The sequence below is a fragment of the Serinus canaria genome, chromosome 1 (genome assembly GCF_022539315.1).
Source record: "Serinus canaria isolate serCan28SL12 chromosome 1, serCan2020, whole genome shotgun sequence".
NCBI classification, from domain to species: domain Eukaryota; kingdom Metazoa; phylum Chordata; class Aves; order Passeriformes; family Fringillidae; genus Serinus; species Serinus canaria.
In genome coordinates, this window is record NC_066313.1 from 99,214,613 (window position 1) to 99,231,162 (window position 16,550).

A 16,550-nucleotide genomic window follows, 5' to 3' on the forward strand; every position below is an offset into this window, starting at 1 on the left:
GAAAACATTTAACTCCAGTAACATGGATCTCTGACACTATGTAAGTTAGAATTTCTTGTTACACTGAGATACACTCATTTAAATCAAACTGAAAGACACAAAAGGGAACATGAAACAATGTAGCACCTTACATGACATGGCCAAGATTAAAAAAATAAGATATTAGCTGTAATTTAGATTAAACTGGTTAAGGCTTCTTCAGACATAATGATTTGAAGATAAACTAACCAGAATTACACAGGAAGTATAATGGGTGCTCTAATCACCTTAAGCATCATCGAGTTTATATTCCTTCTTCATCAAGAAAAAATAAGTGAAGAAATAAATAATCTGTTTCTCAAGCAAAAATATTGGTTTTCAATCTTTATGAAATCAATTTTATTTAGGATATAGATGAGGCATGCAACACCCACACAAACTGAACTCACCTACTACATTGGTTTTCTGTAGAAAAGTAGATTTGAAAGTCATCATAGTTATCATGGACATAAAGAAAACAACACCGTTCATCAAACTTGGAAATGCTGTAAAATTCACATTAGGAAAATGTTATTTTGGATATAACTATTGTAAGAAATAGGGCAATGAGGAGGGGTTTCTTTTTAATTATGAACACTTAAGAAATATAGTTTTCACAGTGAATCACCTGAGAGAAGCAGTATGTAATTATATATATTTTCCTTATAACTAGAAGTTTTTAGCTTATTTACATATTCTATGATCCTATTTCCATTGTGATAAATAAGCTGCTGCTTACTTTGGTACAATACTGACATGTAGTGAGGTTGGTTTGTTGTTCACCTCCACTTCTGCTTTTACCCAATTCCAACAGACTCCTTAGTACTTGATGCCACCTCAATGGAAAGTGAATTGCTGTGACACTACTTTAGCTATCCAGAAAACCTTTCCTTAAAGACTGAAAAGTACTTAAGGTTTTTATAATTCCATTGCTTCTACAAAAAAAAAAAAAACTGACCTGGGAAATAGCAATAGTATAACAGATCCTTCTCAGGCTATACTTTTTATGGCCTTAAACTGACAACCAAGTTTTGGGATGACCAATATTTACTCTGAATTGCAGTAATAATTCTGAAAAAGATTATTTATTGCATATCGTGCTGTGTCATATATATCCCATATAAATGCACTGAAGCAAAAAGTGAAATGCCACAAAACACAGTATCAATATGAAAATAAATCTAAGAATTAACCTCTTATGCCAACCATTTGCACTGAAGTATTTTGCTACATAATCCCAAGTTGTTAGACTTCTTAAGGTATTTTTGTGCCTTAAGTTAACAAAATTTCTTAGATTCTTGCCTGATCTGCTCAAACTCTTCTATTCTGCATATCTTCTGCTGAGTCAGTCACTTAAAATACGTGACAGCACACTTAAGCAAAGTTACCTCATGTTGCATGACCAATTGATGTTGCCTGTTGAAGCACTATTAAGGGCTACCTCAAAAATGTTCAAAAAAATCCAAATTTTGCCTGGAAACTTTTCTAGAAATATGTGAAAATAATAACTATGCTATTCTTTAGTTTCACTTAGTACAGCAATTTCCAGTCTAAAAAGTCAGACAAGCACACATCAGACAAAGCAAGGTGATTCTTCCAGGAGCAAATATAGGACAGTCAAGACATTACCTAAGTAACAGTACTACATTTTAACGTGGTCATGTATGGGGCATATAAGATGAACTGGCTAGTATAAACACAGTTTAAGAATTTTGACAGAATATATTTAACTGAGACTACAATTTTTTTTAAAGGAAAGCAATTTCAAAAGGATAGTAATTTAAAGTTGTCACATACAAAGCAAACCTCTAACTCCAATAAATTTAAAAAAGATTGCTTCTTTGAGCTTTGTAATACAGTGATTTTTAATCATTCAGTAATGATTAAAAATCAAAGCAAATGAAATTAATTGCTTGCTTCCTTTTGATTAAAATTATCTTTCTCAAAGATTAATTTCTGTGCATTTTATTGAGTGAAGGTAATTAATGTGGTACAGAAACTTTATGGTGAATTACTCTCAATCAGTTCCACAGACTTCAGTAATTCACATTGCATTGGAGTAACAGAATAAAATACCATGTAAAATTTAAACCAAAGTCTGCTCTTTTTTTTAGAAGAAAAGACTGAAGTTAGATAGAATTTATGTTCAAACCCACAGTTTCAGGTTTTTAACCACCCCTCATATTAGTCAGAGAAATACTTCACTGAGCTTACTTGCTTAGGCAAATTACGCAAGTTCGGGGAAGGCAAACCTGAGACCTAAAACTTTAGGCACTCTTAGTCAAGACCAAAGCCTAGAAGCCCTCTCCTTTCAGAACTACAGAACCCATTAAGTCTCTGAATTTCTTCTTGCTCTTGAATCAGAAGGTTTGTCATGCACTTAAGCTTATGCAGCCACAAAAGTGGCCCCAAACAACAGCCATTTATGTCCCTAGAAAGGCCAGAACCACCAGTGTAGACACTCAGGAGCTCAGAGAGAAGGCAAAAGCCCACCTGATGTTCCCTAAACTGTTCCCTGAACTACCAGTTCCTCTGGTTCTTAGCTGCAGTCTGCATAATTCAGAGAAGAGGTAAGTTTAATTTTTTTCCTCTCCTAGTGTTCTGTCCTTCACCCTACTGGCAGCAAAGCAGCCCAACTTAACATACATAATCTACTTTCTAAATGTAGTCATGGATTTTGCAGTTATTAACACCAAACGTGAATACTTTCTCTCCTTTCAGTTCTCAGAACAATCCTCTTCTTTCTATATAATATTCTGATCTTTTTTGGTACTAATATTTTGACCCATTTACTTGTGCCTAGCGTTTTCATTGATCTAAGCATCACAAAATGGAACTGTCTTAACTATTTAAAGGTTAGTCCTTGATAAACTCTACTAGTAGTCTACTTACAGCTTAAGAATTATTTTCTGTCCTTAGCAAAAACGACATTTATGCCTCATTTGTTAGTTCTCTAATAATTCAAGTTTTAGCTAGCAAGTATTTAAATAAAGCCATATCAGAAGCATTTCTGAATTCCATACAGAAAACAGATACTATGGTTTCATTTACTTAAAGAAAAACAAAGTCTTCTTTCACTTATGTGCAAGCAAGAAGCACTAAGGGTTCTTCTTCCCTTCTGCCCTCCATGTTTTTAAATGCAGAGATGGCAATAACTTCAGTGAAACATTTAGAAAAAAAAACTGTTACAAAAATCAGTTACACAATGGAAAACAAAAAAGTCTCCCAGAGAACACAGATACCCAATAACCCTCTCAGATCTGAGTGCTCCTATGAGAAATGTACAGCTCTGACAGAGCATGGAAAGGCAAACTCTTCTCTGATGTTCCAAGCCAAGCTGGACAGAACAAGCTTTTATAACAGGTCATTGAAAGAGAGAGATTTAAGGTAAAATCCAGATTTTGCACTTATGGGAAATATAAAACAAACACAAAAAGACACTGAAATGTTTACTGATATACAAACCTTATTCCCCTAATGGAAGAAGCTGTAAAATTCCATTCATGAATCTGTTTCTGTAAAGAACAAAGGGATAAAATGAATCACAGTTTAATGACTTAATATCGAAAACAAAGTCACAGCATGGTAAGCAAAAGAAAGGCTTTCCAACATGTCTCTCTCTTTCCTTCTTTCTCTCTTTCTTTTGCCCCCCTGCTCCCATATTTTGAAATAAGATTAATACCTGAGTAAATAGCTTATACATACATTGCTATTTTTACTTCATTTTGAGTAAAAAATGAATATAAATGGCACAGAGTAGAAGCAAAGACCACATTTCCTCATGTAAATTCAACTTGAAGAATAAGTTGTGCAGCACAATTTACCAAACGTTATGTTTTGGTGCAATACATCTACATTTCACATTAAACATGGAGCAGACTATGTCCTACTCTTATCTAGGCTAAAAGGGAAATTCACCAGTCTCCCTAAGAGGTTTTGAGCCAACAGCTTTGGCCCAGGGAACACAATGGAGGCAAAACAGAGGAAGGAGAGCCTGTGTCTAGGAGTGCAGCCCTCCATAAATCTAATTATAGCTACAAGCTGGATCTTTTCTAGCAATGTCAGATATGCACCCAAAATTTATTCCACAAAGCAAAGTTGTGTCAGACACATTCACCTGAAACAGTGAAGTATTAAAATGTGCTTTCCTTAAAAGGAAAAACTGTTCACAGATACAGGTAATTACATGGTCTTGTCCTGCTCCAACATGCTTCTTTTACACTTTATCTCTAGGCTTTTGGTCCACTCTCCATCTATGTTGTTCTCATACTAAGAAAGTATGGCAAAACACACTGCGGATTTCAAGTCTTTCAATGTGAAACTGAAATTATTTCCCATTTTTAAGAGTTGACATTGTCCTAACTGTGCCTAATCCTGTGCCTAGTCCCCTGTGCCTTATCCAATAATCCAAGACACCCAATATTTTATTTCTTGACACTTACTTGTCACGGGCCACTTTTTCTAGTTTCAAATATTACAGCTGTAGAAGTTTAAAATGCCTAAAACAATGAACACAATTCTGGGCTTTATCTTTACTTTTAATCTTTGACCTGCACCTTAACTAAAATCACAAATTCTAATGAGAAATATTATGAGCAGACCAAATATACCATGCACTTCTAAGAGACATGGTCAAGAAAAGTTAAATCTGAATGACATCAGAATCATTTGATTTCTAACCACAGTCTGTCCTTTTACTTTCTCTGTAAAATGTCAACTTTTGCATCTGCAGAAGAGATGCTAAGGCTTGGGCTTCACAGAAATGTAGCAAATTTAAAATTATTGTAAAGTGCTCCAAAGTCTACATGTAAAAAATTACTTTCTGTAAAATTAATCAGTACATTTAACAAACTTGCTGACACTTTTACCATTTCAGGGGGAGAGACATGCCACAAAGACAGAGAGCTCTCATCTGCTTCACTGTTGATTGAAACATAGGCAGGCTGGTAGACTTTAGTTGGTTCTATCACCAAAACCTGAAGACAGAGAACATTCTTCCTTAATAAACTAGTAGCTAATACACTACAGTATCTTCAGACATAGACAAAAGGTAATTTTGAAGTAAGACCTAAAATATTTTCAAGGGAGACAGGAGGCCAAGACCAGGCAGGAAAAGTCTGTGTTCTTATGAACAAGAGAATAGCAGTATCATAATTTGCTATAGGAGACTTACAAGTATTTCTTAGAATGCATTTAGTTTGGTGGGTTAATTTTTTTATAACATAAAGATTAACAAAGTACAGGGGTTTGGTTCATGCAGTGAAACAACATGCACTTAAATTTTTAAGTATTATGTTTAGAGTCTTCCAATTCTTGTAATATCCTATCCAGAAACATAAAACATACAATACTTGTTTGGACATAACATCTTACTGGAAATCTCAGTCCATTAGTTGTTTCTTTCGTTGCCTCAAAAATTATATCTAGCCAGAAAGTCAGTCTTTCTTGCTTAGGAGAATGTTCTATGGTGAGTTTCTTGAAACGCTGAATTAGTATCAGATTCTGAACTAATGATTTCAAGTACCTAGAACGTATTGAATTAGTGAGTTAACAGAAAGAAAACCAGATTCTAAAACCACTTCACTGACTTAGACACCCAAAATTAAATGTGTTTTAAAAGCTACCACAATGGAAATGGTAATGTTGATTTTTACAGATTTCTGGAAAGAACAGCAAGTTTAGACAAAGCCTTGAGTCATAAACTCACATGGATGTTCATGAACAATAGCTTTTTGCAAATGGGTATAGTTACACAAGTAGTTACATGGGGATTAGACAGGATATGATGAACTACAAGATGGTGGAGGGAAGCAGCAGCTACCTAAACTCTGAAAACAATGGGATTCACAATTTTTCACAATTGCTTCACAAGGAGTCATTACTAATATCCAAATTCTTTCTTATAAAATACGTGTTTCAATGGGATATAACCTGACAATGTTAGATAACTTAATTTTTCACCTTCCCTCTTCCTTCTCATAATAAAAGAACAGAGCATAAAGTCTGAGTTGCAATCAATCTAAGATGGAAAAATCCAGTTAAGTTATCCATGTGACTGCAAAATTTCTAAAATTTGTGTATTTCCCCAGAGTTTAGTACTTGAGCAACAGCCTTCTACCACATACCACACTGGAGGTTTCAGCTTAAAAAGCTTCTCTGCTGCTTGTACTGCTTTACCAACATCATTTGCCAGCATGCTCACACTGAAGAACTGTCCCACATCCCAGTAATTGTTCATTTTTTCTAGGCTTCCTTTTCTTCCCAATAAACTGTTTAACCGTACACCTGTAAAATTTCAATTGGAAACCACAATTTTCTATCAGTAAAACACTCATTTGTGTTTTTTACTGGTAAATTGATCAGTAAAAGACTAATTTAAGACTTGATTAGCATTACTGATGAAAATAAGGAGGAGTAAGTTTTCCCCAGAAAACAACATTGCACATTGCAGGTTCTACAAATCATACCTCCAGTACAGAACTCCTATGACACAGGACTGAAAAACCTTTTACTTCCTGTCTGGGCTATCTGCCTCCTGATCCTCAGTGTAAGATGCACAAATCTGTGTCCTCATCTGCACTTACTGCAAGAGACCCATGGCTAGAGGTTCACACAAGTCCACCCCAGAGCAGGGTCAGAGGAATGATTTAAAGTCACCTTTGCACTCTTAACATTTAAGGCTCAAATATGCATTTCAGACAAGACCAGATTCCAAATATAATGTTCAACTATCATCTCCCTAGGAAGATCTGCATATCTGTTTCTATTATGAGATTTCTTTGTAAATGTAAAGTGATGTGTTTTAGTTAGCACACACAGGGAAGATGTGACTGACTCTAAGTAGACAACAAGTAACTCTCGTGGTAGGTCCTTCCAGGCAATACTTCTTGTGGATCTCTCAATTCAGTGACAAGAGAGACCCTTTCCTGGCACTCCTGAGGAGAACTGGGCCACAGTGTCTCTTCCTCTTTTTGTGCCCTGTTGGTTCTTCAGGGATAATCTCTGTGGTGCAGTAAAGGTAGTTTACATATGGTGCTGAAGTTGGTCCTTTCTTGTTCTCCAGTCTCTGGGGCCCTTTAGATGGGCTATTATACCAGAAAGCTGCTCCAAGGCAGCAAGAAGGAAAATGTGCCATTGAGATCCCTGTGCTTTAGACTGCCATCCAGGACCCACCACGAAAAAGCCTGAACCACCCTTGTGACTGTGCAACCCATCACTGTAAGTATTTTGTTTTCTTCATAAGGAGAGAGGCAGAAAACTTGTCTGTGGCATTGTGAGTGGCTATTTACCTATTTTTCTTAGTTCCATTGAGCTTTCAAACTGTTGTCCTGCAACAAGCAGCAAAACTGCAAGGTTAATTCCAGAATAGAGAGTTGGCTGGAGTTCAAATCCTTTGCGATACCTGCAGAGAAGAGTCAAGAACTCACATCTCATTGTTTAGAACTGAAATATTGCAAAGTGTTGGTAGGTATTTTAAGCTATTGATTTACTGTAAGGATTATATGGCTAGTTGGCACCAATGGCCCCAAACCCTTTGTTTTAAAGCTTCATATTCATTAAAGGTAACTGAGACACAGCTGACACAGGCTGAATGCCTGCCACTACCTGGGATCAAGAGATCTACCTGAAGCTTCAAGTTCACACTGCTACCCACCCATGTTGCATGGTAGGGAAAAGAGGGGGTGGGGGAGAATATTGCACAATTACAGTTCAAACCCACCTTGCTAAAATTATTGTAGTCAGCAGTATGATTATACAAACATATCTATATGAACAGTATGTCAGTGAGTGCCTGCATGCATATGCATGCCTTAATGTCTAAAGAAAATTTATAACACAGTTTATCACTGTTTTTCCTTATATACAGTAGATCATTGCATTTCCTGGGGATCTAGCATGGAAACCATCCTTGCACAGAGGACTAACATAACTCCATGATCTCACTTGTATTTCATTTTGGCCTTAAGACACATTAATTATATATTTCCTCAGGAAAGACACAGGTTAGTCAACATCCCTCCCAATAAAGTGGATCATTCAATTTCCAGAAGAGTTTATAAAGAGAAGGAAGAAAATACATGTACAAAGATCTGATGCTCAGTAAACCACTTATTCATACAGGACCCTGAAAAACAGATAAGCTGAAAAAAAAAAAAATCAGAGAACAGCTGATCTTTTAACTATTACAGCCCTGCTTTTCATATCCAGAAGTTAAAAGTCTGAAAATTCTTTTAAACAGATTTTTTTGGTGTTGTTTTTTTTTTCCTGGTACCATTCAATGGAATGATCTCGACTATTGGTATCTTTACAGTCAGAATCAAGAAACATATCCTTGTAGATCCTTCCACATAAGCAAAACATGTCTGGAGCAGGGTGATCACATGTCTGCAGGACTTGAAGCATAACTTGTAGTGCCTTCTCTCTGTCACCTGCATTATTTCTTCTGAAATCAAATACAGAGAATAATATAAATTCAGAGTTCAGACCTGAAACAGAAACTGCAAGATGGGAAAACAGTATCCCTCATCTATCCCACAATCCATCCATCCATCATACACACACTTGACTTTATTTAGAATGATGCATGATTGTTGGTTCACTGATAAAACCCAAATTCACTCTCCTGTCATTGGTCCCTATGTGTAGCTCACATAAGAACTGATGCAAACCCAGAACTCCTCTTTGACAAAAATGTGCCATCTAATTTGATTCCTTCCTGTGTACACAAGCACACCCTGAACATCCTGCAATGAGAAAGAAGTGCCTGTTTAGGGTTCATTCCTGACAACACTTAACAAAAATTACCATTTTCAGCATTCAGTGTGACAGATCATTCAGCTATGTCCAAGACTTGTAATCTTGAATCCAGAGGATCCAGAAACAATACCAGGAAATGTCAATTAAATGCAGGAGAAGCCAGGTCAATCCAATCTTATCCAAAAGAATGACAGAGCTCAGTATGGAACCTTTGAACTCCAACAAGAATAGAAGGGTGAAACTGAATGGTATTTCTTAATTAAAATTCTTCAGATTACAAAAGGACTTGGAAAAGAAACAGCTGTCACACTTCATGTTTTGACAAACATTGAACAATTGTGTTAATAAGAAAATGGTGATTAAATAACATTTCCATTCCTTATTGCTATTAAACAGTCAGAATTTTGGCCTCCATTGACCTTGCTGGTTTTCTAAGTTCAGAAGTCAATATTCACTGCAAAAAAATCACTTAGAACAAACAACAATGTCTATTTGCAAGACTAATGCAAACACAGCTGAAGAGTTTAATAGCTACACTTTTTTTCATCCCCAGAGAGATTTAAAATATTTACCAACCCCTTTTCAGAACTGTTTACAATTTTCCAATCCCCACCTATGTACCCATGAACAGGCCTACAAGGACTATGACTACTTTGTCAGCAATACCAGCAGCAGATAATGGTTTCTGGTAAATGTATTACTTCCATGCCCCAAAAGGATTAATATTTACTGTAAAGGGGCTCTGTTCCTTAGGTAACCAGCTGATGCAATAAGACTAGTAACAGCACATCTGTAGCAAAATTCATGCTTCTGTGCATGTTAGGTGATGGAGAACATCTAATAAGATTAAACAGCTTTGTAGCTGGTTGTGAAGGCTTTATCCTGCCTTTGATGTCGCTGGTAGAGCATAAACTTTCACAGCAATTACTTGAATATTTTTAAAGCATTTTTTCTTCAGACTAACTGCTCTGAAATAAATACTAGTCTTCTCTAATAAGCACACAAGGAGAAAGTTAGTATCTTTTTTCAGTTTGACAAGAAATAAACAGGAGGTAAAAACTGTGGGGGTAAATCCATTGCCCAGGTAAGCATGCTCTAACCAAACCTCTTCTGGTCAAACCAGATTCTTTCACTAAGGGTACCCAAGTTTCACTGTTGTTAACATTAAAGCACAGAAAATTGAGTAAATAGAGCTTAGAAAAAAATTAAGCCCTGATATTCAAGTCCAATTGTTCCCTGGTCTTGTATATTGTGACCACAAAAGTTGGCATGTGTTCTGAGCTCTTCCTGAAAACACAAGAAACCTAATATTCCACTTTAGCATGGAAACAGAAAATCTAAAAAACACTGCTTTCCCAGACTTGACTCAAGTCTGCCTTCTGTGAAATAGGTTATTTATTTATGTTGATATCAAGAGGTGTTAGGTACTGATTGAAAAAAGCATAACTAAAGAAAAAAATACAATGAACAAATCAAGACACTGCTTAAAATGGAATATTGTGCAAATTAACATTTCTGGTCATCAAAGGATGAACCTGTACACACCAAATACAACACTAGGAGATTGTCACAAAGGACCAAGCCCTAAATAAACACTTTACTAGAGAACTTAAAACGAAAGAGCCCTCTCTCTTGTAAGGAAAAAAAAATATTGTTAAAAATAATTAAATTCAACAAAATTTAGCATGTGACAAGTATGCACTCATCTAACAGAACATAATTAAACAATCACCAGTTTAGGTATCTTTATATTAGACCATGTTTTTCACTGTAGCAGAATTCAATGCCCACTGGATAATACAAAACCCATACACCAATTATAATAATTTACAAATTTAGGAAGTTATTGGCTGCTAAAGCCCAGAAAAGAAGGGGCAAAGAAAAAAATCCAAACAACCTGAAAGATCACATAAGCTCTAAGCAGGTTCTCTGAAGTCAGTATGAAAATATTCTGTTGGATAATATGCAGAACCTGTTATGCTTGACCAAGACAGATTTTCATTTCTTATTTCAGACCCCACACTTGGTGTGGTATGCATGCTGACAGCTCATAATCTGTTTCCAGGTGCCTTGAAACAGATCTGTGGTGTTATCAATAGAGTAGAAGAGATTTAGTTTTAATGGTCAAGGAGGTAAGAAAAATATATATACTATAAATACTATAATTTATTTAGAAACTATATTTAAAAACCCCACAGGCCTTGGAAAGTGTTTCATAAAACTGTATTTTTTTCATACTGGTTTCTTTGTTAGTTCACTTTAGTCCTCTTACTGCAATTGTTACCTTGTGAGAACTTGCAGAGAAACAAAACAGAGAAAATAAATCTACATTATCTGCACATGACAGCAGCAGAAACTGCTGCCAGTTAAGAAAGAGATCTGTGAGTTACTTCAAAAAACTAGGGCAATTATGAAAATATCCCAGTGCTCAATAAAACACTGCCAAGTCTCCCCAAGCACAGTGCTAGAAATTAAAAGGAAATGAACAAGGAATAAAAATTAAACATGAAAAATCATTATGTCTTTTACAAATAACCAGCACATTAATCATCAGCACCGTGCACAGTTTTAAGCTTTATTTAAAAAGGAAACTGAACTATTAGAATTAGGGGGAAAAAATTCAAATTGAGGGAATGATCAATGAAACAGAATAATTTCTGTATGAAGAAATCTTCAATAAACTAAGGTTTTTCAAACAGAAATGGCTACATAGGAATTCTTTTTCTTAAAACAAAAGTTGTCCTGCTGGCACCTTTATAGCCTCTAATCACTTCCTCAAAATTTGTGCCAGTGTTCTGCTGCCAGTTTGGTTTTGCCTGACAGCAAACCCAAATCCTTCAGAAACTGCTGGCTGACTCACTTGCCAATTTGCTAGCTTGCTCACTGCAGTTTTGCCACGTGCTTCATCTGTCTGCTGACCCTACCAGGTTTCTTCAATCACAGAAGAAGTCTTCTCACTTCCCTGGTCTACACAAGCCTCTTGCATCTGTCTCCCTTTTCTTATCCAACTATCCACTCCTCCTTTACCTCCCTGAATTATTCTGTAGGGCAACAAACTCCTATCACAGCATCTCACCTGAAATAACACCTAGAACACACATTAAAAAAAAAAAAGTACGTTTTTCCTTTTCTCTGTGATATCATAGCTCCTTTCTTGCTCTCCAAATCCATCCTCTTGATGGTGAATCCTTCTCTACACTCTAGTCCTTACAAGGAGACCTAGTTTTAAATATTCCTAAACCAAAAAAACTCTTCCTGCTTCACAGGCTGGTTTTACCAGCTTTAAAGAATTGGAATGGTTACAGAGCCAGAACTACACTCAGTGAACCAGGCTTTTGCCCAACAAAGTCAGCAGGAATAGCATGTATTTCACTGGGACAAGAATTAGCTCACTCTATTGGTAACAGGTAGTGCATTTTTTTTTTCTTTAGCTTTTTGTTCACATCTTCCCCTGTATGGTTTGGTTCCATCTAGCTACATGAAGAAGACTATATATGACAAAAATCTCTTGTATTAATGGAAAGTATTTTCTCAAGGAAATACACATTTGCTTTCTTTTTCATTTCATGTCTTAATGGGCACATGAGCAAAAACATTTTAAAAAATCTTAATTATTAAGAAATATGAGAAGTCATTTTAGTTAGAGTTAGTACACTTGCATTCTCTCTTAAAACCAGAAACTAATTTTTGAGTTAAGATACATTTCACTGAGGATGTAATTTGCTTGTAGAATCTTCAACATTTGAATCAGTGCATGAGGAAAACAGGACCCTAAATTAGGCTTTGACAAGAACTAAATTTGCAGACAGACAGATATGACAAAGAAAAAAAACTAGCTTTTTTCCCTCCCTCATATATACTTCAGGTACTTCATGAAAGCCAGGCATATAAAAGGAGGCCCACAACATGTTTTTTTACTAAATTTGAGTAATCACAGAACAGAACATTTTAAATACCCCAGTGCTTAACAATGGAAACAATTTTCTGTGGCTACTATTATTCACAATTACTAGTATTATTCACAATTACTAGTGATTTTCTACTTGCACCCTATTACACTCTTCACTTGTTAATTGCCTTCTTTTATTATGGTACTGGAATATGTTGCTTGTTAAAACACAGCATGCTGAGTTAAATAATAGTGACTGCAGCTGTCCTCATCTTTAATATAAAGGAAGATAGAAGTGCTCTGGAAAGAGACTAAAATTTTCACAGTTCTGGCCTCATGCCAGGACTGGGTTTGGTTTTAAAGTCTACTCTGTTTTGAACAGAATTTGGCATACCCTTGGGCCTCTTTGCAAGTTTCCAGGACATTATAACTCCAGCTCTGGTAAATAAGACCAATTAGAAAATTGTCCTTACACAGTGCTTGCCTCCCAGGCAAGGTGTACTGTGGACTGAAACAAACAGCCATCCACATCTGGAACACTCAGTCCTCAATTGCACAGCATCTTACTTCACACCACAGCTGTGAATACAAATATTGAAAATACTCATGTTGCACATTTGGACTGAACTTATACCTAAAGATGCCTAAATTAAGATACAATTAGACTTACATCTCAGCTAGGAGGCAACAAGGAACAATGTCTTAAACCAGCCTGTGTCTGTACAGAAGGGAGCACTGTCTGCTCTGTTCCTATGTTCCATTCAAATTATTTAGCTTAAGACACTGGAAAAGCAATAGCCCTTTGCTCCATCACCCAAGGATGGTGATGTATTCAGCTAACCCAGGCTTGGAAACAAGCACATGCCTGCCATTGCAAACATCCATTGCTAGCCTCTGATGACAGACATGAGAGATGTCTGTCATCAGAGAAATCCAAAGATGTCAGACAAATCCAAGATGCTCTCAGGCAGCCAAGAGAGGAAGACAGCAATCTAGGAGAGGGGCTGTGCTTAAACACCTGCCACATAATCAGGGTTCCAGAAATCAGCATGGAAGTGTCTGCCTGCCCTACATATGACAGATAGTGCCCTAGTACTTGTCTGCTCAGTACCCATCAGTGAGGCCCAGGCTTGCTTTGCTAATCATCCAAGCTAGGTCACACCCAGGCTGGCTCTGAGGCAAAGGACATGCAGCTAGGCTGGAATGGCACAGAACCTAAAGTGAAACATTGCTGTCCTTTGCCTTAGCACTACTTGTTAACCTGGACCTACACACAGCTGTGCTTCAGGCAGGGCTTGTGCCCAGCTGCTGAAGCAGCAGAGCCCTGAGGTGCCCAGAACCAGCCCTGCAGCCCCTCCTGTCACGGTGCTGGCTTTGTGCAGCACAAGAGTAACTCTGACTTGACAATGCTGGTAGGGGGGCTCTGGAAAATGCTAAGATAAAACTCTGAAATGTTAAGCCCTGTGTTTTACCTGCGTAAGTAGTATAATTGCTAGATGTGATGATTGTTTAGCAATTAAAATAATTATTGTATAATCATAGGAAGAACAATGAGAAACTGTATGCTCCTGGTCTAAGGTGGCTATGCTTGGCTGAAATCTATGTATACAATAGAACAATGTAAGTTTAATAATTAACATGAAAGTTATATAATGATAGAATATAAAAGAATATCCATCCCGAACTTATGTCGGAGTCAGATTTGGGTTTGTACCCCTGACACCTAGAGCTCTTCAATAAAAGCACCTGCATATAATCATTTCTTGTGATTATGTGTTCCTGAACATTAACAATGCAAGTGACACTAATGGCTAGGAGAACTCAGCTACAGAGCCCTAGAGGAAATAAACTAATTACTCTCCCTGGATTACAGTTCTAGTATACTTTTTAATGAAATTAAACACACATTAACATTCTGCAGGGTCAGATATTCTTACAGCTGCTAATTCTGTTTTGCATATGATGTATTGTTTTCCTGGTGGGCTCAATCAGCTGTACTTATCAACATTAATACCGTTCTGTATGCTGAAATTAATAGAATATGAACTGAAAATATAGTTCTTTATGTTAAAGATAGCTTCTGATAGAAATCACTAAAAATAATTTGGTTTTAAAAGACGAAATTAGGGATTTAAATTTTCATGCAAGAAAAATGCTAAATGCAACATTTTAGGGGTCATTTTGAACTAATTGGACTTGATAAAAATGTTTAAGTCTCATCTTTTGAGTTTTGTCTATTATTTTGTTTGAAGAAGGCAAAAACATCAGTAGAACCTAAATTCAGCATTCTTACCAATGAAAAACCAGTCATTTAGTTCTGAGAAACCTTTTCTATAGAAATGCCTAAATAGTTCCCAAAAGAAAACAAGGAGCATCATGCTGGATGGGGCTAATAATCATTCTAATGAAAGCTGCTGACAGGCAAAGCAAGTTCATGAGCAATTAATTTTATCTTGTCTTACCAGGGTGCTATTGGCATTGTCAAAACAGAAGATTTAATGGCAGGGATTTCACATGCTGCTCAAAATACAAAGAATTTGAAGACCAAGACAGTAAGACAGTAAAGGAGCTTGACAATTTTTTTATGCACATCTAAATGAAAAAGTTTTAAAGATTATATTAAGACATTACCTGAGGACAAAACATGATTCTAGCATTATTCTTACTGGCAAATTTATACATTTTGAGTCAAATTCCTGAAATAGTTTTTAAAAGTTCTGAAAATAGGGCTAAATCCATATGCAGAATTTTTATGAGCATAGTTTAGCGCTTACTCTTGTGTCTGATTAAACAGTCAGATAGGACCAGATGTATTACCATTCTCCAGAAAATGCCATAGGAACTGCATTTCCAGATCTATTATTAAGTTCTTAATCTCTTTGATTTATGCCATCCTGATATTGTCCAATGCTGATTTTTACTTACCTAATTCACAATCAGCTAGCTAATTTAGTTTAGCTTTAGTTAGCTAGGTCACAATCCTTAATAGTGTGGATTGCATCTAGCCAGTTACTTTTATTATTACATGGGATTTCATTTGCATAAGATCTATTTTCTCTGACAATCTTAACATAAATTCTTTAGAAACAGAGTAATTATTATACATAGGTACTACAAAAGTCTGCACCTAACTAGAAGAGTTCAATAATATTTCAGTGTTTCCTGAAGTCATGATGTGCCTGCAGGTCCTGATGACCATCCAGCCTTCCAAGGAAATTCTATCATGAATGTGTATTTGTGGATCAAGCAGTGCTTTTTACCTCTTACTTTAATAAATCATTCGTAACTCTATCACACTAAACATTTGAAGACATTCAGAATAATCAGTGACTCAGATTAAACAACCTCAGATTGACCAAGAACCCTTTGGTAACACTGGAGTGTTCTGCAGTTACTCAGGTGGCCTTTGGAACAGATCCACTCTCAGTGTTGACAAAACAATGGTTGTTGGAAAACAACAATTTCAAAAGTTACAAACTGTCCTGGTGCACAGTAAGCATGGCATTAAGGAGAGATGACTGTGATGAATGTGTGCAGAAAGGAAAGGGAATTTGATCTTATCTGCACTATAAATTCACATACAAGCCCATGGAGCAGCACTAAAATTAAACAACTTCAATCAATCACCCTTACCGATTCAATGCAAAAGCATAATGAAACTTGATGTTGTGTTGATCAGCCAGGTCACAGGTAGGAAGCATTTCCAGTGTTTCTACCAGCTTCACCATAGCATCATAGTCCTGGTATGAAATTGAAAAACAATAAAAAGGATTGAAGTAGAATAAACTGAAAGGAGGAAAGCATCACTAAGCTAAAACGTATCATGATCACATGTAGTGTATCAGCTTCTCAGGTGACTGTTCCTAAGAGAAACAGCCAGGAAGGA

The 16,550-nt window shown here is 36.3% G+C and overlaps 1 protein-coding gene across 2 annotated transcripts in view; it reads right to left on the reverse strand.

The window, feature by feature from the left end:
• Positions 1 to 16,550, reverse strand: part of MAP3K15 (mitogen-activated protein kinase kinase kinase 15) — an 81,273-nt gene that overhangs the window by 22,899 nt on the left and 41,824 nt on the right. The window contains exons 6-13 of one of the 2 annotated variants that reach the window (XM_030234362.2): positions 16,298 to 16,404; positions 8,291 to 8,461; positions 7,308 to 7,420; positions 6,144 to 6,303; positions 5,392 to 5,542; positions 4,887 to 4,994; positions 3,484 to 3,533; positions 429 to 524 (exon numbers count right to left, since the gene is read on the reverse strand). In XM_030234362.2, coding sequence (XP_030090222.1) covers positions 429 to 524; positions 3,484 to 3,533; positions 4,887 to 4,994; positions 5,392 to 5,542; positions 6,144 to 6,303; positions 7,308 to 7,420; positions 8,291 to 8,461; positions 16,298 to 16,404 — 956 coding nt within the window. The remainder of the gene's footprint in view (positions 1 to 428; positions 525 to 3,483; positions 3,534 to 4,886; positions 4,995 to 5,391; positions 5,543 to 6,143; positions 6,304 to 7,307; positions 7,421 to 8,290; positions 8,462 to 16,297; positions 16,405 to 16,550) is intronic. The other variant, XM_050974661.1, reaches the window with a different exon arrangement.